We start from the raw sequence: 22,687 nt of genomic DNA on the forward strand, positions 1-22,687 counted from the left end.
TAGATTAAATACAAGTTCTTAAAAAGTTTGTATTAATGTTTTTGTTTATTTTTCAGATACGTCAAATTACACAAAGTTTCGCAATGAGTCATAAATGTGAATTTTGTTTTAAAACTTTAAAATCTATTGTCGATCGCCACAACAGAACTCGCGCCAGAGAGAAGCCGTTCAAATGTGATATGTGTAAAAAATGTTTTTCGACGAAATTTCTCATGACCACTCATCGCAGAATTCATACGAGAGAAAGACGTTACCAGTGCAAGATATGCGGCAAACGTTTTTTTCGTAAATCCTATTTGGCCGATCGTAGCAGAAAGCGTACAAATGAAAGGCCGTTCGAGCGCGACACGAGTCACAAAACGTTTACGTATTGCTCAAGTTACGGTAAACACGAGAAAATGCGTACCGTTGTAAAAGATTTCGCGTGTTGTTTATGCAGTAGTTATTTTGCTCGACAAGATAAAATGGTTAAGCATATTCGACTGCATATTAATTCGGGCTGTCCAAAGAGTGCGTTGCCAGTTTTCGTGCGAACGAAGCTTTTTAGCTCACGTTCTTCAACATTCGGAGGAAACGCCACGAATGTGTGACACTTGCCTTTATCCGTTTGCTCGAATTTCTGCTTTTAACTCGTATAAGCGTATTCTGTCGTCGCCGGAAGATGCATCTTACTGCACGAAGTGTGGATCAAAAGTATAAATTGAAAGAAATCTAGTAAACTAACTTTCAGTTTTGTGCCATGTTTCCCTATTCAGTCGTATGCGCATTAAATATCGCTTACGAACGAAGAGGTTTAACTTTGATGTCTCAGCTTTCTGCCGAAAGAGTAAATGTAAATTTTTTTTTATTTGAATGTAATCAAATGACCATTGTATTTCAACAGTAAAATTTTTATGTTTTGTATCGAAGATGAGATTTTTATATAATGATTTATGAATGTGTTTGACAACTGAAATTTAGAGGAACGACTAATATTTTGTGTTTTATTTACTTTTTATTTTTTAATTGTTCTCCAATCAAAAGGTGTATTGTAAACGAATGTAATGTCACTTACGTGTGTTGAAGTACTCGACAATGATTGTAACATTTTATAGTTTACTAAAAATATTTTATTATTTACGTATAATGAAATAAATATAAAATTAATTTTTCAAGCGTATTATTAAAAAGAAATATTTATAACTGCGCAAAAATATTAATATACAAAATTATAACTTTCTGGTCGAATGATTAAATACTGTATAATCAGATTGGAATTTTTATAGTAAAACCATGCTATTATTCGCCTGTCACTTGGATATCCGTGCTGTGTAAATCAACTGAAAACAGACCCTGATTTAACTACATCATGTTTTGGTATTAAAAGAATTATATAAATGATGATGTAAAAAAAGAACATAAGAACACATAGACAACTACAGTTAGTGTGATTGTTGTATTTGAGAAACGATCTTGAAAATCGGAATTAAACTTTGTTGTTATATATACATATTGAAACACTCGCTTCAAGTTTTATAGATTTTATTAGTTTAAAAATACGACTGACAAATTACAAAAAGGTTTGTAGATTACCGCGGGAAAAAGATACGTAAAATGTGCATTTCTACAGTTAGCTTTCGATTTTGTATTTAAACCAGAAGTAGTTCACAAAATTATCGTAGCTGCCTTCATCTTTCATATTTCGTGTTAAAGTACCTCGACTCGATATGTACAATTTGATGGTGGAATTAACACCGTAAGAATTTAGTGCATTAAAGATAGGCAGTTATTTATTGAAAACACAGAATTTTTGAAAATTCAAAAATATAACTTTTACTGAAAGGTAAGTGTGTTTAATTAGAATTAAACCAAACAGATTAGAAAAGCTACGGCTTAAGCAAAATCTGCTGAAAAAAAAAACTCTGTCACAATTAATTTCTGATTATTTGTCATTATATAACTTTAAGATATTTATTGACAGATAATGAGAAATGAATTTTCACAGAGTGCAGCAACATCTCAGATTAACAAATGAACTGTAAACATTTCCTTAGGAAAAATTTTTAGATAAAGAAAATGTTTATTGTTTATATTTAATTTGACTTTTGTTACATTGCACATTTTCAGGAGTATCATTGAAGATGCTATTGATATTTAAATTCTTTTAGGTTGTTAGAAGGGTACAAACGGTCATTTCGAATACTCTTAATATATACAGAGAGAACGTCGAACGTACTATTTCATGTTTTTCAGTTATTAAAAGAGTTAGGGAAAAACTTCTTGTTTGAGTTACTGAACTAGGAGTTTTTTCAAAATATTAGCGAAATGTTTTATATAAAACTTAAGGTTATTGACTAAAATTTTGAAACACTGATTAAAATATAAGAATTGATTTCCTTTATTAAATTGGTGCAGAGTTTCAGTTACTTTAACCTATAACTGATTAAAAATGTAACCGTGTTTAAGTTCAATGTATCGTAAAGGCCAAAAATTCTAACAGCTTTAATACTAAAGACAATAATGAAAAGTATTACACTGATTATAAAATATAAACAGAGTCAAATTGATTTATTCATTTTATTGTAATGTAGCCAATGAAAGTGAAACTGTGTTGCTGTATCCTTAACGCCAGTCTAATAAGTCCTGATAATAGAAAATACGTACTAGTAGACGGAAATAATATTATAATAAATTAATTACATCGAGGCATATTGATTTAATACCGTGTAACTTGTGTTCGGGTGAAAAATAAAGACTGTTTTTTCTGATAAGTTTTTTTTAAATTCCAGAATCGAATCATCAGTCTAATATGTTTTAGTAATAAAAGTCGTTGTAGACAAATGACAAATTATTTATTTATTTACTTAAATGCAAACGACAGAAAAAGTAATTAATAAGGGAAAATTTAAATCTGTAAATGACCACATTTACCACAATTGCTTTCAAACTACTTAAGGTTCAGTTTTTAAGTTTATATTTCCGGATTTTCCGTTATCAAACTTCCACATCTTTCCTTTATCCTTTCGTTGGTAAAGTTAATTAATTTTAGATGCAAACTGCGTCAATTTATTTAAGTTTCTTACTCGTAGATTAATTTCTTTATTTCTGCAATATATATTATTTGCCACAGTTTCGCATTTACCTTGTACTTGTACTCGATTAAATGCTTTAAATATTACAAATTGTTAAAGTTTGATTCGTACAGAAAATCATTACAATGTCTCTTAATTATTTTTTGCCATTTTCCTTATCAAAAAAGAAAACTAAAATACCCGTTTAAGTTTGAGAAAAAATGAAAATAATCCGAACAAATAGAAAAAAATACAGTTTATATTTATTTCAAATTCAGTGATGAAATTTTTATTATAATAATTTAACTGGAGTCGGACAGAAACATTCTTTTGTGTCACAAAATACGATTGATTAACACAATACAAATACGTCTTAGAAAAAGAAGAAAAATATTTTATTTTGTAATATCAATTGCTTTAAACGAACAAATGTATAATAAAAGTGCAAACCAATTTTTTTTTTATTCGTAAAATATTAATTTAACGTCCGATATTGTCCCTTCCAATGCAACGGAAATAAGCCAGGAAATTAAAAACTTTATACGTCATATATCTGTAGGAAATCGATGTCACTGAGGTCATAATTTAACGCGTTTTGAGTCGGTCAGAAAGAAATAGTAACAGTATCAAACACGTAAGTACACGGATTGCCAGTTGTGTATTTTTTGTCGACTGTTTTTGCTGTTCTCCGTGACAAGTGAATTAAGTCTGGTCGGGAGAGATGAGGTTTGTTATCGTTTTGCAATTACTATTTCTAGTGGTGAATTCGTGTCAAAAGTTTTGGCAACATTGGGGAAATGTTTCTTGTACTTCAACGGCAGACAGCTGCTACGAATCAAAGAACTTTTCCTCTGTTGATATATTCGATCAATCCTTACGGCTGAATTGTGGCGACAAAACGATTGACTCTCGTTTGATGCGATGTTTAAACGTTAGAAATGTACAAAAGATATCATTTAGAGATTGTTTTCTGTCGGAGATTGACGTTGGAATATTCACGTTTGGACATGCAATCGAGCACGTCAACATCTGGTATGTATCAATCCTGTATGAAAGAAACTTCGAAAGCGCCTCGTTTAATAACATGACCAGTCTGCGATCTGTCGAAATACGAGGAGTGAAGACGTCGGAACTTCTAAATTTAACTTTTCGCAATGTTCCGTCGCTGACTTCATTGACAATTGAACGGTATAACTTCAGTTTATTTCCGAACAAACCTTTCCGAGAGTTAATTAATCTTTTCGAATTGTACCTCACGAATGGTAAGTTAAAAGTTTTACCCGAAGATCTATTTTATAATCTTCATAATTTGACCAAGCTGGCCTTAGATAACAATTACATCGAATCGATTCATCCACTTGTCTTCAGAAATCTCACCAAACTCGAATATTTGCATTTAGGATCTAATCAAATAAAGGATTTACCAGGTGACACGTTGAAAGGTCTTTTTAATTTAAGGACATTTTCTATTATTAAGAACCGACAATTATCAGAAATCCCATCCGGATTCTTTAAGAAACTGCACAACTTGACTGAATTTTCTGCATGGGATTGTTCTATTTATTCACTCGAAGACGATGTATTTTCTGACTTAATTAATTTGAACTACGTCGATTTAAATTCCAACAAAATTAAACATCTCCCTCCAAATCTTCTAAGAAATAATAAACTGCTGACAAAGTTTTCCTGTTCGTTTAATAGAATATCGACACTTCCGACAGGAATTTTTCATGGACTTTCTGAACTGCGATGGTTAACGTTGCGGGGAAACCGGTTAGAAAATCTTCCCGAAGATGTTCGTCAGAATTTGTCGTCATTGAAAACTTTCATTTTATCATCGAATAGCCTGACATTATTACACGAAAACGTATTCCTCCCATTGATTAATTTAACGGATCTGGATCTATCTGACAAAAAATATGGATTTCAAATGCCGACTTATTATTTAAGGTATAATGAAATCACTTGTAACTACGAACTGCAGCAATTCGTTTCTGCTTTAAAATCAAATATAGAAATAGCGAAAAAAATGTTTCCAGACATAGAGAACACGAAATGTTTCGGAGAAGAACGAAATTTGCTCGATAATACATCTCTCGTAGTCATAGGAAATTATTGTCCGATGAATTGCGATTGTTTTGCAGAACAAAATCACGTGATGGTCAATTGTTCCGGAAAGGGAATCGACAGAATTCCCGAAGTTCTCGTCCCGAATGCCACGATTGTCGATTTGAGTAATAATTACATAAAGGAGTTATCTGATATCGATTGTGTGACGTGGAGATACGTCACCCATCTGCGTCTGAGTAATAATTCTTTAATTTATATTTCGGATTATATTCTTTTGCCAAACCTGAAATACCTGTGGTTGAAGGAAAACCGGTTAACCCAATTTTCATCCGGATTAATGAACCTGGTCGACGTTTCTTCAGAATTTAAAGTTTACTTATCCAGAAACAATTGGAATTGCCATTGTCACTCGCAATTTACTAAGGACTGGTTGCTTAGAAACAGGCAGAAGATTGCAGATTTTTCCGATGTTTTCTGCGCGAGAAATTCGTCGTCTTTGTCTTTCACCGAAATTGCTTCTAACGACGGATGCACAGAAATTCCAGAAATAAATTTGTCATCTTCGGTAAATGCTTCTTCTTCGAACGAATATTGATTGGATGAAGTTAGTTCTGTTTCAAAATGGAAGATCGCGGTGGCTTTTCTTACTTCGTTAATGTTAATAGGCGTGATTGTTGTTGTTTGCGTTGTTTGTTGTCGCAGAGAAGAATAATGTCGAGAAAGAAGACGAAGTGATTTGTTACAATGTTTACGCTGGACGAATTCTACAATTACGACAATTAAAATGTATCTACGTTCATCAATTTAATCAGTACTTGCCAATAAATTGTGATTATTTTATATTTGTTTATAGAAATGGATTTTGTTTATTTCAAATATGCTGTAACAAATGTTACTTGTATATGATTTTGTGATGAATTTGGTGTAAGTATTATATAATAAAATGTGTAATGATTAGATAATAAAGCTGAAAATCAATCACAAAGTCAATACTGAAATTTAACAATAAAACAATAGTTTATATACACAAAGTAGAGAAATGAAAGTAACAATTTATAATTCAGAAAAATTATTATTAAAACTAGCAGATAACCGGAAAAAAGTAACGATCGCGGAGATTAAGATTATTACATTATCGCCAATCTTACCCGTTTTCACAGAATGCAAGAATTAGGTCCCCTGTTTCCAGCCTAATTAGAGAATTTTTGTACGGGTCTAGAAATACGTTCGATTTCCCGCAAAAACGCAAAAAACCGCATCCCCAGCTCTAAATATTGCACGTCGCTTCCTCTGAACACTTCCATCTTAACATTTTCATTGTTAAGAAATACACTTCTTTCATACCCCACGTGATATCGTGTAAATGTGATACCCTACTAAAACGCAGTTAAAAATAAAAAATTGCATCTAAAATAGTACAGTAGAAGCCGAGTTCTTTAGGATAAGCCTTAAATTCGTTTCTCTCCCCCGCGGGGAGAATTTCGAAAAATCCCTTCTTAGTGTACATTCTCGTGACGTACCCTGTGTACCAAATTTCAACTTTCAACTCCTAACCGTTTGGGCTCGGCGATTATTATTATTATCATCAACCCATCTCGATTATATTATAAGATTCGTATTCTCTGTAACACATCGTTGATATTTCGATAACAATTAACATTTTTCTATGCAGAATTTCCGGCAATTTGTTTCGAGATTTGCTGCTTTCAATTTGCTATTGACATTATCTATTTCTCTGTAATTCAGTTTACTTATTAGCTGTTTATATTATTTTATACTTTGAACAAACGAGAAATGGAAAACTGCATTCACTTTATATTACGGAGTAAATATATATAAGAGTGCAAGATACTTTCATAAGTAATTTTAGTGGACTTTCTACAGGAAATTACATCGAAATATTTGATTATCCGGTGTTTATTATACAATGTTTGAAGGTTTTGTTAGTTTTTGATGGCAAATGGTTTAGTTACATCGCGACTTCACTTTTGTTCCCCCATACAATTAGTGTTTAGTTACTTTCATATTAACGTTTTTGTTTATATAAAAGATCTTAATCACAGAGACTCGAGGAAAATATAAAAGTGGAAATGAAAAGAAAAAAGAGATGTTATTGGTAAAAAAACGTTAGTCAGAAGTTCATTGAAATAAAAGCTGTAAATTAGGTCGTAGTCGGGTGATAAGTCATTTCCGCCTGGCAAAGTCGACTTCGGCGGATAAAATGTTTATTTTCTACAAAAGAAGAAAAGCCTTTTCCACCAACGATTCTTACATTCGACGGATTTTTTCAGGATCCCTTTTGTCGAGTCCTACCTCGCGCGACCGCCCGTCCTCCGTCCATTTCGCAACTTCCGGGTGTCGTCGTTACAAATACGCGACAGGAGACGAGGTGCTTTCGTTCGAAGATTTGACAACCGCCCGTTTCTTGTCGGGTATAGGCGACTTCCGCCTTCTGCTTCGTTCAACATCTTTCGGAAGCACCCGAATTACTGGAACGGAAGTAGAAGAGGAAGATGAGGCGCTTTTTTCTTGCTTATCATCACCCGAAGTGTGCAGCTTTCTTAAAACGTGTATATAAACCATATCGGGGAATAAGAATTTAATGTATTTATTAATTTCCATTTTGTTTTAACATTCGATTGAATTCGAACTAAACGAAAATTAATAAAAAGGGAACAGTCGACGAACAGTAATTTACAAAATGTTACTCTGAATAGATGTATGCCAGTGTTCGACAACACGACAAATTATGACGTCATTTCCAAGATAAGTATTACGTATAGAGTTTGTAATTTCCTGGTTTTTTCCCGTTGCAGCTAAGAGCAATATTAAATTAAGTAAAAATGAAAAAGTGTTACGAATCAAAGTTTTTTGCCATGATAAAAAGAGTTAACCGGTCGTTTTCGCTATAGATTTGATTCGTGCAAATTTAAAATTCATTTTGACAATAGACAGAAGTTTAACTTGCAGGTAATCGGTTATTGGTTTGTTAATCTTAAAAGAAAATGAAAATGTCTTACTTTCATATCTAAAGAAAACCGAAAAAAGATACTTTGAAAGGCACAGAAATGATTTACTGTATGGAGACAGTACAGTCAAGTGTATTATATTGTGGTAATGGTGGTATCTCCAAACTAATGGAACTATGAATGTGATTGATGTGGCCAAGTAGAAAATGTCATTGTAAGTCTGTAGCCGTGTAAATTGACACAAGTTGTGACTTGGCGCATTTTTTATTTTTTTCATTTCAGATAGATATCAATTGTTTCTGTTTAATAATTGTGCTATTACGTCAAGACACAAGACTATTCGTCGTTTAGAAAAATCGCTATAAGTAGTACTAATTCGCATAAATATGAGCTTTTATGATTCTGAGTGACATTTTAAATAAAATTCATTTGTTTCCACGCAATTTTATCTTTATAAGCATAAAATTAAGTCGTAAAACTGAATTGTCTATATGGGAAATCCTGTGAACTTTGACCTATCCAACCGGAAGTATTGCTTGTATCTCACCAATTATACAGAAGGCTTAAGTTTAAAATTTGAGCTTTCTACACACAGTAGTTTTTTCTTAACCAGGGTCTGCAGTGCCAATTTTTTAGACGATTTTTATAATTACTCACATTTCGGCAACCGCTTTACAGAAAACCTTGACATTTTGCACGCTTTCCAAGAAAACAATTACACTTGCGAACGAGAAATTTGAAATTAGTTTACACGTTCGGGAAGCGGAGAAATCGTCTTCAAAACATGGCAATTCTGACTTCTGTATGTATTAATATAATCGGTCGGTGACTTCTTTACTTAAAAAGGACTCACTACTTTGACTCTTGACCGTAAAAAATGGAAATTACTTATCGTGATCTGTTCATTGCGAAGAACCTCAATTATATTTTAATATAAATTATCTAGCAAACTCCGTTCTTGAAATTAACGAAGGACGGACGATAAAAACTATGTTTATAGGCCTGCGATTTGAATCTCGTCTAAATGTGATACTCTACTAAAACGCGGTTAAAAATAAAAAAAATTGCATCTAAAATAGTACAGTAGAAGCCGAGTTCTTTAGGATAAGCATTAAAACTGTTTCTCTCCCCGCGAAGAGAATTTCGAAAAATCCTTTCTTAGTGTACATTCTCGTGACGTACCCTGTGTAGCAGGTTTCAACTTTCAACTCCTAACCGTTTTGGCTTAGCGATTATTATTATTATCATCAACCCATCTCGATTATATTATAAGATTCGCATTCTCTGTAACACATCGTTAATATTTCGATAACAATTAACATTTTTCTATGCAGAATTTCCGGCAATTCGTTTCGAGATTTGCTATTGATATTATCTATTTCTCTGTAATTCAGTTTACTTATTAGCTGTTTATATTATTTTATACTTTGAACAAACGAAAAATGAAAAACTGCGTTCACTTTATATTACGGTGTAAATATATATAACAGTGCAAGGTACTTTTATAAGTAATTTTAGTGGATTGTCTACAGGAAATAACATCGAAATAATTGATTATCCGGTGTTTATTATAGAACGTTTGGAAGTTTTGTTAGTTTTTGATGGCAAATGGTTTAGTTACATCGCGACTTCACTTTTGTTTTCCCATACAATTAGTGTTTAGTTACTTTCATATTAACTTTTTCGTTATTATAAAAGATCTCAATCACAGAGACTCGAGGGAAATATAGGAGTGGAAATGTAAAGAAAAAAGAGATGTTATCCATAAAAAACGTTTGTCAGAAGTTCATTGAAATAAAAGCTGTAAATTAGGTCGTAGTCGAGTGATAAGTCATTTCCGCCTGGCAAAGTCGACTTCGGCGGATAAAATGTTTATTTTCTACAAAAGAAGAAAAGCCTTTTCCACCAAGGATTCTTACATTCGACGGATTTTTTCAGGATCTCTTTCGTCGAGTCTTACCTCGCGCGACCGCTTGTCCTCCGTTAATTTCACAACTTTCGGGTATCGTCGTTACAAATACGCGACAGGAGACGAGGTGCTTTCGTTCGAAGATTTGACAACCGCCCGTTTCTTGTCGGGTGTAGGCGACTTTCGGCTTCTGCTTCGTTCAACATCTATCGGAAAGCACCCGAATGACTGGAACGGAAGTAGAAGAGGAAGATGAGGCGCTTTCCTCTCGCTTATCATCGCCCGAAGTGTGCAGCTTTCTTAAAACGTGTATATAAACCATATCGGGAAATAAGAATTTAATGTATTTATTAATTTCCATTTTGTTTTAACATTCGATTGAATTCGAACTACACGAAAATTAATAAAAAGGGAACAGTCGACGAACAGTGAAATCGTAATTTACAAAAATGTTACTTTGAATAGGTCTATGCCAGTGTTCGCGAACACGACAATTTATGACGTCATTTCCACGATAAGTATTACGTATAGTGTTTGTAATTTCCTGGTTTCTTCCCGTTCCAGGGAAGAGCAATATTATATTAAAGATAAATGAAAAAGTGTCACGAATTAAAGTCTTTTGCCATGTTAAAAGGAGTTAATCGGTCGTTTTCCTCTATAGATTTGATTCGTTAAAATTTAAAATTCATTTTGACAATAGACGGAAGTTTAACTTGCAGGTAATCGGTTATTGTTCTGTTAAACTTAAGGGAAAATGAAAATGTCTTACTTCCGTATGTAAAGAAGACCGAAAAAAGATACTTTGAAAGGCACAGAAATGATTTCCTGTATGGAGACAGTACAATCAATTGTAATATTTTGCGGTAATGGTGGTATTTCCAAATCTAATGGAACTATGAATGTGATTGATGTGGCCAAGTAGAAAATGTCATTGTAAGTCTGTAGCCGTGTAAATTGACACAAGTTGTTACTTGGCGCATTTTTTTTACATTTCAAATAGATATCAATTGTTTCTGTTTAATAATTGTACTCTTTCGTCAAGACACAAGACTATACGTCGTTTAGAAAAATCGCTATAAGTAGTACTAATTCGCAAAAATAAGAGCATTTATAAATCTGAGTGACGTTTTAAATAAAATTTATTTGTATCCACGCAATTTCATCTTTATAAGCATAAAATTAAGTCGTAAAACTGAACTGACTCTATGGGAAATCCTGTGAACTTTAACCTATCCAACCGGAAGTATGGCTTGTATCTCACCAATAATACACAAGGCTTAAGTTTAAAATTTGAGCTTTCTACACACAGTAGTTTTTTCTCTACCTGGGTTTGCAGTGTTAATTTTTTAGACGATTTTTATTATTACTAATATTTAGCCAACGGCTTTACAAAAAACTTTGACATTGTGCACACTTTCCAACAATTCCGGGAAGCGGAAAAATCGTCTTCAGAACATGGCAATTCTGACTCCTGTATGTATAATCGGTCGGTGACTTCTTTACTTAAAAAGGACTCACTACTGTGACTCTTGACCGTAAAAAATGTAAATTACTTATCGTGATCTGGTCATAGCGACGAACCTCAATTATATTTTAATATAAATCATCTAGCAAACTCCTTCTCGAAATTAACGAAAAACGGACGATAGAAACTATGTTATAGGCCTGCGATTTGAATCTCCAGGCCCAAATAAAATTCAGACAAGGAAAATATTACATTCGTTTCTCAGTGACCTGTGTTTTCGAGAACTTTTTCGCCTCTTCCAGAGAAGAACAATAACATTTTTAACGTCAACTGCTGCAAATGGCGTGCGTATGGTAAGAAGTGTTTTTAAACAATTTTCTTAATTTTTATCATAGCGACGGAAGGAATCTCCTTGTAATCGTAGTGCTCGTGACGTCATTTCCAACGTGTCTTCCATAGAAACAAACTATTTTTTATATTGCGACTGAGTACAATGTCCACTAACGTATAACAGTTTATTTGAAAGCCTTTATTTCAATGAACTTCTGACAAACGTTTTGTCCCTGCTGTTCAAAGGAAATCTGAAATAATTGTGGGCGGATAAATCTACACTAGAAAGTCTCTATGTGTTGTTTAATGCTTTTAGGCCAAGTTGTTGGATTTTCTGTCATTTTTCGTCTACTACGAAGAGCCCAACTGTCAATTTGTCACTTTGTTGTTAGACGTTGTTCCGTGACCCCTGCATTCTGGCTCTTATTAATTTTTGCGAGAAATTAAAATATCTTTGTATATTAAGATCGAGCTTTTTTGTCGTTATTTTTTATATTCGGATTGTTAGCTCTATTGGGTACCGCTTGACAATTATCCACATCAATATGTTCCTCTTGAATTTCTAAATTCACATCTATCGAGTCTATTAATTTCTTCCTAGTTTACCTCTATAAAAATACCATTTTTGCCAAATATCTATCTACGGAGTCTATTTGTTTTGTACTAGTAGCATCTATTTTCTTTTTCATTTTCATTCTTCTATTGTCCCCAATTCTCTGTGATTAAGATATTTTATCTAAACGAAAATCTCAACACGAAAGTAACTAAACACTAATTGTATGGGAAAACAGAAGTGAAGTCGCAATGTACGTAAACCATTTGTCATCAAAAACAGAACCTCTATACATCGTATAATAAACACAGAGTAATAAAATATTTCGATATAATTTCCTGTAGAAAATCCATCAAAATTACTTATAAAAGTATCTTGCACTGTTATATATATTTACAATGTAATGTAACGTAAATGCACTTTTCAATCCTTCATTTGTTTAAAGTATAAAATAGCATAAACAGCTCGAAAGTTGAATTACAAAGCGAAAAATAATAACAAATTGAAAGCAGCAAATCTGAAAACGAATTGCGGCAGATTCCCCAAAGGAAAAAATTAATTATTATCGAAATATCAACGATGTGTTACGTTTTTTACTAATTATTTTACTGAACTATAAATTGTTACTTTCATTTCTGTATTTTCTGTATATAAAGTATTACTTTATTGTCGAATTTTAGTATTGACTTTGTCATTGAATTACAGTTTTATTTAATTATTACACATTTTATAATACTTAATTAGAATTAACCACAAAAGTATATAAAAGTTAGCCACAAAAGCATATACAAATTCATAATGACGATTTATTAGCAAGTACTGATTAAATAAATGAAAATAGATATATTTGAATTGTCGTAATTACAGAATTCGTCAAGTGAAAACATTGTAATGAACCACTTCCTCTTTATTAGTCTTTGGCACTCGCTGAACATTTCCTCTTGTGCGATAAAAAATAAAGCAAACCAGAATAATTACAACTATAAACAATAGCGAAGTAAGAACAGCCACTGCGATTTTCCATACAAAAACAGAACTAACTTTCTCTGGAGACACGCATTTTGTACACGAAACATTTATGGACGACGCCAAATTATCTTCTGCAATTTCTCTGCATCGGTCATTAGAAACAATTTCCGTAAAATACAGAGAAAACGAATTTCCCGAGCAGAAAAAGTCAGGAAAATCGACAATTTTCTGTCTGTTACTAAGCAACCAGTCCTTAGTAAAAAGCGAACGGCAATGGCAATTCCAATTGTTTCTGGATAAGTAAAGTTTAAATCCCGGAGAAACGTCGACCAGATTCATTAAACCGGAAGGCAATTCGGTTAACCGGTTTCCGTCCAACCACAGGAATTTCAGGTTTGGCAAAAGAAAATAATCTGAAATATTACTTATTGAATTATTACTCAGACGCAGATGGGCGACGTTTCTCCACGTAACACAATCGACATTTGGCAACTCCTTTATGTAATTATTACTCAAATCGACAATCGTCGCATTCGAAACGAGAACGTCGGGAATTCTGTCGATTCTCTTTCCGGAACAATTGACTATCACGTGATTATGTTCTGCAAAACAATCGCAATTAGTCGGACAATAATTTTCTATGACTACGAAAGATGTATAATCCAGCAAATTTCTTTCTTCCCCGAAACATTTCGTGTTTTCTATGTTTGGAAACATTTCTTTCGCTACTTCTATATTTGATTTAAAAGCAGAAACGAATTGCTGCAGTTTCTGATCACAAGTAATTTCATTATTACTTAAATCATAAGTCGGCATTTGAAATCCGTATTTGCTGTCATCCACGTAAATTGTTCTGATTTTACACTTAGACAGATCAATTTTCACACGATTTGGTGTGTAAATTGGCAACTTCACAGTTTCAAAATGATTTTTTGAAAAATCGATTTCAGTCAAATTGTATTCTGTCCAATTTACCACCGGCCATTGCGTCAAACCTGCATTCTTTAAATCGAGAGTACGTAGATGTTTGCTGCTGCTAAAAAGACTCTTACCAATAATTGTAGTTAAATTGTTGTAAGATAGATCGAGAAGCGTTAATCTAGTCAACGGGAGAAAGATGTTTTCGTGTAAAAATGTCAGGCGATTTGTTGATAAATTGAGTTCCTCCAATGACGACAAACTCTGAAAAACATTTTTGGGAAGATTTTCTAACCGGTTTTCCCTGAAATCTAACTCTCGCAGTTCAGAAAGTCCGTCAAAAATTCCTGTTGGAAGTGTCGATATTTTATTACAGCAACACCAAAACTTTGTCAGCAGTTTGTTATTTCTGAGAAGATTCGGCGGGAGATGTTCAATTTGGTTGTAATTTAAAAAGATGGTTTTCAAATTAATTAAGTCAGAAAATACATCTTCTTCGAGTGAAGAAAAGGAACAACCCCTTGCATCGAATTTAGTCAAGTTGTGCAGTTTCTTAAAGAATCCGGACGGAATTTCTGATAATTGTTGGTTAAAACTAATGTAAAATGTCCTTAAGTTAAAAAGACCTTTCAACATTTCACTGGGTAAATCCTTTATTTGATTAATTGCTAAATCCAAATATTCCAATCGGGTGAGATTTCTAAAGACAAGTGGATGAATCGATTCAATGTTATTGTGACTTAAGTCCAGTTTTGTTAAACTGTAAAGATTATAAAATAGATCTTCGGGTAAAACTTTTAACTTACCACTCGTGAGGTACAATTCTGAAAGATTAATTAACTCTCGGAAAGGTCTGTTTGGAAATAACCTGAAGTTATATCGATCAATTCTCAATGAAGTCAGCGATGGAACATTGCGAAATGTTACATTTAGAAGTTCCGACGTCTTCATGTCGAATATATAGACATATCGCAAAGAGGACATGTTATTAAACGAGGCGCTCTCGAAGCTTCTGTTATGCCGGTTTGGTTCGTAGAATATTAGGACTTGTTCGATTTCATACCCGAAAGTGAATATTCCAAAGTCAATCCCCGTCAGAAAACAATCAGTAAATGTTATCTTTTGTACATTTTTAACGTCCAAGCATCGCATCAAACGAGAGTCAATCGTTTCCTCGCCGCACTCGATGGATAAAGACTGGTTGGATATTTGAACGGAGGAAAAGTTCTTTGATTCGTAGCAGCTGTTTTCTGATGACGGACAAGAAACATTTTTCCAATGTTGCCAAAATTGTTGACAAGAATTTACCACTAAAAATAGGAATTGCAAAAAGATAACCCACCTCATCTCGTCCAATGAGTCTTGTAATTACATCGACAGACGAATCTCAGAAGTAAGATCGTTAGAAAAGAATCAACAATAAAACACAATTCCGAACACCTAATATTCGATATCTCAACTGTCGCTACGTCGGCAACACGATAAATTATAACGTCAGTTACATTCAATCGTCACTTCCTACAGAAATATGACGTATACAGTTTTTAATCTGCTCGTTTATTTCTGTTGCAGTGAAAGGAACAATATCGGATAAACGTTAAATGAATGTTTTACGAATAAACAATTTGTTTTGCCCATTTATTACAAGTGAGTTGTTCGTTTACAAAAGTTGATATTGTAAATTATTATATTACTTATTTTCTTTCTTTAAGACGTGTGCGAATGGCGTTAATCAACTGTGTTTCGTGACACAAAAGAACGTTTCTGTCCGACTCAGGTTAAATTATTATAACAAAAATTTTATTAGTGAATATGAAATAAACATAAATTGTATTCGTTTTATATTTGCCAGACAAAGGAAATAGTACTTAAAAAGGAAATGTAAAATTTAATAATTTAAACCGTCAGGAAAACAAGTTACGTAAGTGTCGTTTCGGCGACACCGGACTTTGACATCGTCGATCAAAAGGAATAAAAGGGATCACAAAATTTTAGAATAAAAGAAACTTTAGAAAGGAAACATTTAATAGTTAAGACGCAATAAAGTAAGACGAAGCGAGAATGTATTAAATGGGATAGCAACAAAGCCCGATGATAGTGTGAAAATCAGAATTTAGGGGTCGGTATTTTAGGGAATTGTTTGTAAAATTCATGTTTATAATTGAAATAATATTTTATATTTTATTGTTGACACTTCAACAAACTTTGTGCTTTTTTTCAACGGAAGCGCAACACGGAACTTCCTTTGAAGGGGAAGATGTAACAAACTTTCACTTCCCAAATCTTTTGTGTATATTCTCTATAATTTGTAAAGAGAGATATATAGAAACGTAAGGCATTACGTTTATAAGGTGTTCATACCAAATGGAAAGTAAAGTCAACTTGAAGACTTCTTCGACCGAGAAGGGAAGAGAAATTCCGGTTCGACGGAAATCAACTTCCTTTTGTGGGGTCTTATCACCCCTCTCATCACCGACTCAACTGACGATTTTACTCCTCAAGATTGCCCCCGTGCATTCTTTTCACGTGGGAGAAATCCATATGTTTGATTGCACATTGACAAAGAATATTAGCGAAGTTAGCGCCAAAATCGAGGAGTTAGCCACAAGTACCTCGGAGGAAGAGTAGGTATCAACAGGCTTCTCCGCGAGTCGGCCAAAATCGAGGAGACGCCTTGAGAATACCTTGAGATCGCCTAAAGTTCGCCAGGAGTTAGTGTTCTGTCTCTATATAGAGGAGCCACAAAGAAGGCACCACCCGAGGCGACAGTATAACGAAGGCGTGGAGAAGGCTCTCCGTAGATAGAAGAATCCAATAGAATCTGGAATATATTCGAGGAATTGTATCTTACGAGTCAGCTCCCATATCGAGGTGAATAGTCAAGTCCACAACGAATTACGGACATTCAGAACTCTATATTTAGAAGACATCGATACCCGAAGACTACAAGAATACTTCTGAGGTTGTATGTCTTGTTAGATATTGGTAACTCTCTCCACTCACGACTTAGACATAGTTGTAACACAGAATTGACCTCCATACGCCAGTTACGCATAGAAGTTACAAAGAATAGCCATTGATTTAGGCGTAGTATATTTGGTTTGAATTATGTTATTTGCATATATACCCTATTGTAATCGATTAATTAATCGATCTGTTGTATAACTTTTTGTATCAATTGTTTAATTCGATTTAATAAATTTATTCGTTTATTGTTATATGCACGACTCATCCTTTCGGTGCACTCCCGTTCGACGTTCGCTCGACCCACTCGATCATACGCGAGGAAATTAAAAGCGTGTTTGGCCGCTATATCGACTAACTGGTGTTAGGAATCCCGACGTTAGGAGTAAGATAATCTCGCAATTACCGGACTCCGCAACTGTCATCCCATAATATAAGTCCCTCCAAAACACTCGTTATTCCAATTTGGAAGCCAACCTTTAGACGACCGAAGGTTACATTTAACAACTAACTGCCGATTAAGTGGTAGAAAGTACTTTCCCAACTTCGTACTCCCGGCTGACCTCACAATAGTCGAGAGGACGGTGTCGAATGAACCATCCCCGCAGATCTTTATCGCCACCTAATCTGGTCTCAATTCTCACCTACAGACAGGTAAGAGACCAACATTTTTCTGTCTCCTAAAATCACCACCCACATACTCGTGATCTTAGACCATCTCGACGAAAGGGAATAAAACTTCCCACCCTAATCGGCCAACTTACGTATTTGTCCGATTGGAAGTTTCCTCATTTTAATCATATTATGGCAAAATATAAAATATTTCTCGCGATTATTGATTATTTTTTCTCAAACTTAATAGAAAATAAAAATGTCCTGTCTTCGTACGTAAAGAAGACAGCAAAAAATAATTAAAAGGCACAGAAATTATTTCCTGCGTGGACGAAACTCTAACCACTTGTAATATTTAAAGCTTTAAGTAATAAGAATAAATTTATCTTTCCAGGAAGAAACTTAAATTAAATCAGGCAGTTTGCATCCGAAAATGATTACCTTTAAACAAGAACTTAGAAAGGAAGTATTTTCAATTTATATAAAGCGAAATCAGGAGAAATAAACTTTAAAAATAAAAGTCAAATACTTTAAATCGTGCGGAAACGATTATAGTAATTACGGTCGTTTGCAGCTTGTATTTATTAATTAGTTTTTTGCGTTTAATTACTTCATTAATCTCTCGCATTGACATTAACACGTACAATCAGTTCGAAAAGTTTAGGATAATTTAAATCCATCGCCCAACCCGTTAACCTTAAGTGGCAAGAACTGGGTAAAATAAATAACTATGATAAAGGTAAACAACGAGGTATTTAGCCTGGTCTTTATCCTTTATCTTCGTGTGAAAATATGAATTTCAAACTAAAGTGTTAAATAGTCACAATTTCCTTCCATGTGGGATTGATTTTCAAAACGTTTAGAACAATATGAAATAAATTGATACGTATTGACTAATTGTAGGTAACAACGCTTGAAATTTAGTGCAATTATGGGACTTTTATCACGGGTAGCGTTGTGTTACCAGGTTCATTCGACTGGACTGGACTTGGAAAATCGTGATTTTTAACGGGAGTGTGTGGCGATATCTTCCGGTATTTCCTTATTGCATAATGAAAGATCATTCGCGAGATGACGATGCGATCTTTCAACAAGATGCAGTTTAAAGTTACGCGTGCAAAAATGCCAAAGAATGGATTACATCTTAAAATATAAAATCCTCGGATTGACCCGGAAACACCGAACTGGACTCCGTTTGGAAAAGAGTGACGACGAGAATCTAACCCAGGTAATAAAATAGATTTAAAAATAAAAATGTACAAAAATTGAGTCCGAAATTAAACGAGTACAAGGAAAATCATTTATTGAGAGTACGTTAAAAAAACAAGTTATAGCCTATATTTTGACCTGGTGACAATACCGGCGGCAATTTTTTAATATATTTCTAATAATTTTTCAATTTAAAATATATGCTCTGTACCTCAAATTAGCAGTTGCTTGGTTTCGTACATCACTCTTTTCATTTAACAATAAAGTCGTGCCGGTCATCTGTTTAACTCCACAAGCAACAATAGGAAGCAACAATAATCACGCCTGTTTACACGAGCGAAGTAAGAACAGCCACTGCTATTTTCCATCCTGAAACAGAACTAACTTCATCCAATCAATCTTCGTTCCAATAAAAATCATTTACCGAAGATGCCAAATTATCTTCTGGAACTTGTTCGCATTGATCATTAGAAACAATTTCGGTGAAAGACACAGAAGACGAATTTCTTCCGCAATAAACATAAGAGAAATCTGCAATCTTCTGTCTGTTTCTAAGCAACCAGTCCTTGGTAAAAAGCGAATGACAATGGCAATTCCAATTGTTTCTGGATAAGTAAATCTTAAATCCCGGAGAAACGTCGACCAGGTTCATTAAACCGGAAGGTAATTGGGTTAACCGGTTTCCGTCCAACCACAGGAATTTCAGGTTTGGCAAAAGAAAATAATCCGAAATATTAATTATTGAATTATTACTCAGACGCAGATAGGTGACGTTTCTCCACGTCACACAATCGACATTTGACAACTGCTTTATATAATTATTACTCAAATCGACAATCGTCGCATTCGGACGAGAACGTCGGGAGTTCTGTCGATTCCTTTTCCGGAACAATTGACCGTCACGTGATTTTCTTGCGCGGAACATTCGCAATTCATCGGACAATAATTTCCTATGACTACGAGAGATGTATTATCGAGCAAGTTTCTTTCCTTGCCGAAATATTTCGTGTATTCCATATTTGGAAACATTTCCTTTGCTAATTTTATATTTAAGGTATGCAGTTAAGGTAAACGATAAAGTTTTCCCTCGTAATGCTTTCTCGAAGAGGATGGAAATGCAAGGTGGATCGTGACATCGTTTCGATGCTTCAATAATGTCTCGAACTGTAAAAGAATCGTGAATAAATCTTATATATTTTGGCAGTTTATGTTCTCTTTCCAGGTCGTTCTATTGGAAACTTGGTGTTGAGGTAAATCCGCTATCGAGGGGTTTCACGGTTATTAACGAAGCCGGTTATGGCGAGATTAATAGAGAACATTATATAGGAGGTTGGATGTTAAGTAAATTGTTAATTTATGGAGTTTTAACACACAATAGGTTTTATTTGGTGATTGAAATTACTTAGGTAATAATTCGTATATAAGACCTGTTATTTGGGAAGATATTTGGATGGAGATTGTTACGCTCGTTTAAAGTTAGAATTTTCATATTCTAATGGGCCATTTTAACGCACGTACTGGAATTCATCCACAGGATTGGGTCCTGGAAATTTTTGGGTCGGTTGGATTGGTGTTGGTTATAGAGAACTAGGAGCCCGGGACGCCCCTTTTTATAAGAATGTAAGTTAACTTTACCTGTTTCCCTACGGACGGTCATCCGAACGTTCTTTCAACCAAAAATAAATATACAATTGTTCAAGGACGAAATGACGCAAACAGGAAAGTCGACTCTTGCCACATCTCACGTCGGAAGATGAAATCGCCGTGTATATTTTAGTACTTAATAAATATTTTAATTCGAATTATAGAAAGGTTTTTCTCAAATAATGTGGTTTTATACGAATTTATCCAAAGAACTAAAGATAAACAATGCTTTCGTCTACTTCTAGTGTTTGGCATTACTCGCTTATCGAAAGGTCTTTTCTTTTATACAACGCAAACGTCACTGGGTATAAGAGGAATTTCTCAACGTTACGACGAATCATTAAACACTTACCTGGAGGCAGATCCGTCGACGCTCCACCGACATGTTTGTTCGTTTAACTCCTTATAACGGGATGGTAAGCAGTTCTGTCGTTAAATCGATAAACTCCGACAGGAAGTTTCCTTTTCTCTTTAACGCTTAATGATATTGCAACGCTGACGCAATAACCTGTCGGAAAGACGGATGTGACATCAAGACGGGATTTCTCTTAAAAATCCCTTTTTTTCCGAGATGATTTTGGACTAGCGTAATTTTAAAAGTTAAACGAGTATCGGCCGAATTTTAATAATTTTGAAATTTATTAAAACTTAATCTCTTTGTAATACGCACGTAGTCCATTGCACCCCACCAACGAGGAGTTTTCCGGATTTTATTCACGTATATACGGAAAATTCTTCGTATATCCCAAATAGGGACCGCCAGAGGCAATCTGCTGTTGCCTTTCGTGGACATTCGGTAGACACCCCCGCTCTTCCGCATCCTCTGTTTTCTGCACCTTGTCTCGCACACTTTTTTGTGTTTTTATAATTCTGTGTTAATCAAATTTGGTAAAAGATATCGCGTCCTTCCCAGTAAGGCCGCGACTACACTAGCCGTAAAAGGGCCGTAAAACCCCTCACCGTAAAAGCTTTTAATCACGTGACCATGATATTTTACGCCTGAGCAATTCGTAAAACCAACGTATACAATCGATATTAAATTATCGATAGAATCGGACGTAAGAGAAATGATATAAACAATGAATTAATGTTTTTCTCGTGTTACGGAATCTTACTCTAAGCGTTACTCTCACCGAATAAAAACGGGTTAATCTATTACCTGAAAGGTGTCCGTGGCCGCGCCACCGACATGGCTACTTATCCAATTCCTTATATCGGGGTCATAAGCATTTATATGTCGTTAAATCGATAAATACTAACAGAAAGGTTTCTTTTTCTCTTCAAAAGCCGTCGATATCGCCAGGCTTACGCAATAATCGGTTGGAAAAACAACGGGAGATAAAGGCAGAATTTCTGTGAAAAATTCTTTTTGCTGTCAGATTATTATTACATTATTTCGTACTTCTAACTCTTTCATTATGTTATATTATAGTATTTGATTTATATTTACAAAGGTTATATTACGTAAAAGTTTAAGACACCGAGTGACCAATGTAACACATTTTAAAAATTCTTTAAACCGCGTACACTAGGCAGGGCCCGCTCTAGCGGTTACGTCGCCCCGGACAAAAAGACAAATTGCCGCCCCTGCTGAAATTTCCTCCGCTAATTCTACCCCATTTACGTCAACAGAATCACCATCAGTTAAAACGCATTCTAAATTCTTACAATGTTTTAGTAGCATTTGTTTGGAGACGATATTTAAATCGCATATATTATATAAGAATTGAAAATACTTACTATGATTATTAAGTTTTTCAAATCTAGTATCTAATGCATTTCGTGCTTGATCGATAGTAAAATAAAAAAAATCTATGTTATATTTTTCTTTTGGATCTTCGATGGGTTCATCTCGTGCTTCGTATAAGAAGTTCCTTTTCCTTCTTCTAACGCGGTGTCGTGTTATTCTTGATCCAAAATTAGCCTCCGCATCAATTTCGGTAGCGATTTCTTTTGCATCAATAATAGTTTCATCGAAGGACGAATCCGATCAAAGATTCTTAAAAAATATTTTTCAGTTTTGTA

At 34.2% G+C, this 22,687-nt stretch overlaps 2 protein-coding genes across 2 annotated transcripts; one reads left to right on the forward strand and one right to left on the reverse strand.

Moving 5' to 3' along the window:
* The first annotated feature begins 4,134 nt into the window (after nucleotides 1-4,134).
* Nucleotides 4,135-5,715, forward strand: LOC136985156 (carboxypeptidase N subunit 2-like). Its single transcript, XM_067282368.1, has one exon. The coding sequence runs from the start codon at nucleotides 4,135-4,137 to the stop codon at nucleotides 5,713-5,715; it is 1,581 nt and encodes a 526-aa protein (XP_067138469.1).
* Nucleotides 5,716-13,219: 7,504 nt separating this feature from the next.
* LOC136985165 (protein toll-like) lies at nucleotides 13,220-19,943 on the reverse strand. Its single transcript, XM_067282376.1, has 2 exons — nucleotides 19,416-19,943; nucleotides 13,220-15,601 (listed from the first exon to the last, which is right to left on the reverse strand). The coding sequence occupies exons 1-2, from the start codon at nucleotides 19,941-19,943 to the stop codon at nucleotides 13,220-13,222; spliced, it is 2,910 nt and encodes a 969-aa protein (XP_067138477.1).
* Nucleotides 19,944-22,687: the final 2,744 nt, after the last annotated feature.

This window comes from Centruroides vittatus, unplaced genomic scaffold (assembly GCF_030686945.1).
Source record: "Centruroides vittatus isolate TY-2023 unplaced genomic scaffold, ASM3068694v2 contig_1207, whole genome shotgun sequence".
Taxonomy (NCBI): Eukaryota; Metazoa; Arthropoda; class Arachnida; order Scorpiones; family Buthidae; genus Centruroides; species Centruroides vittatus.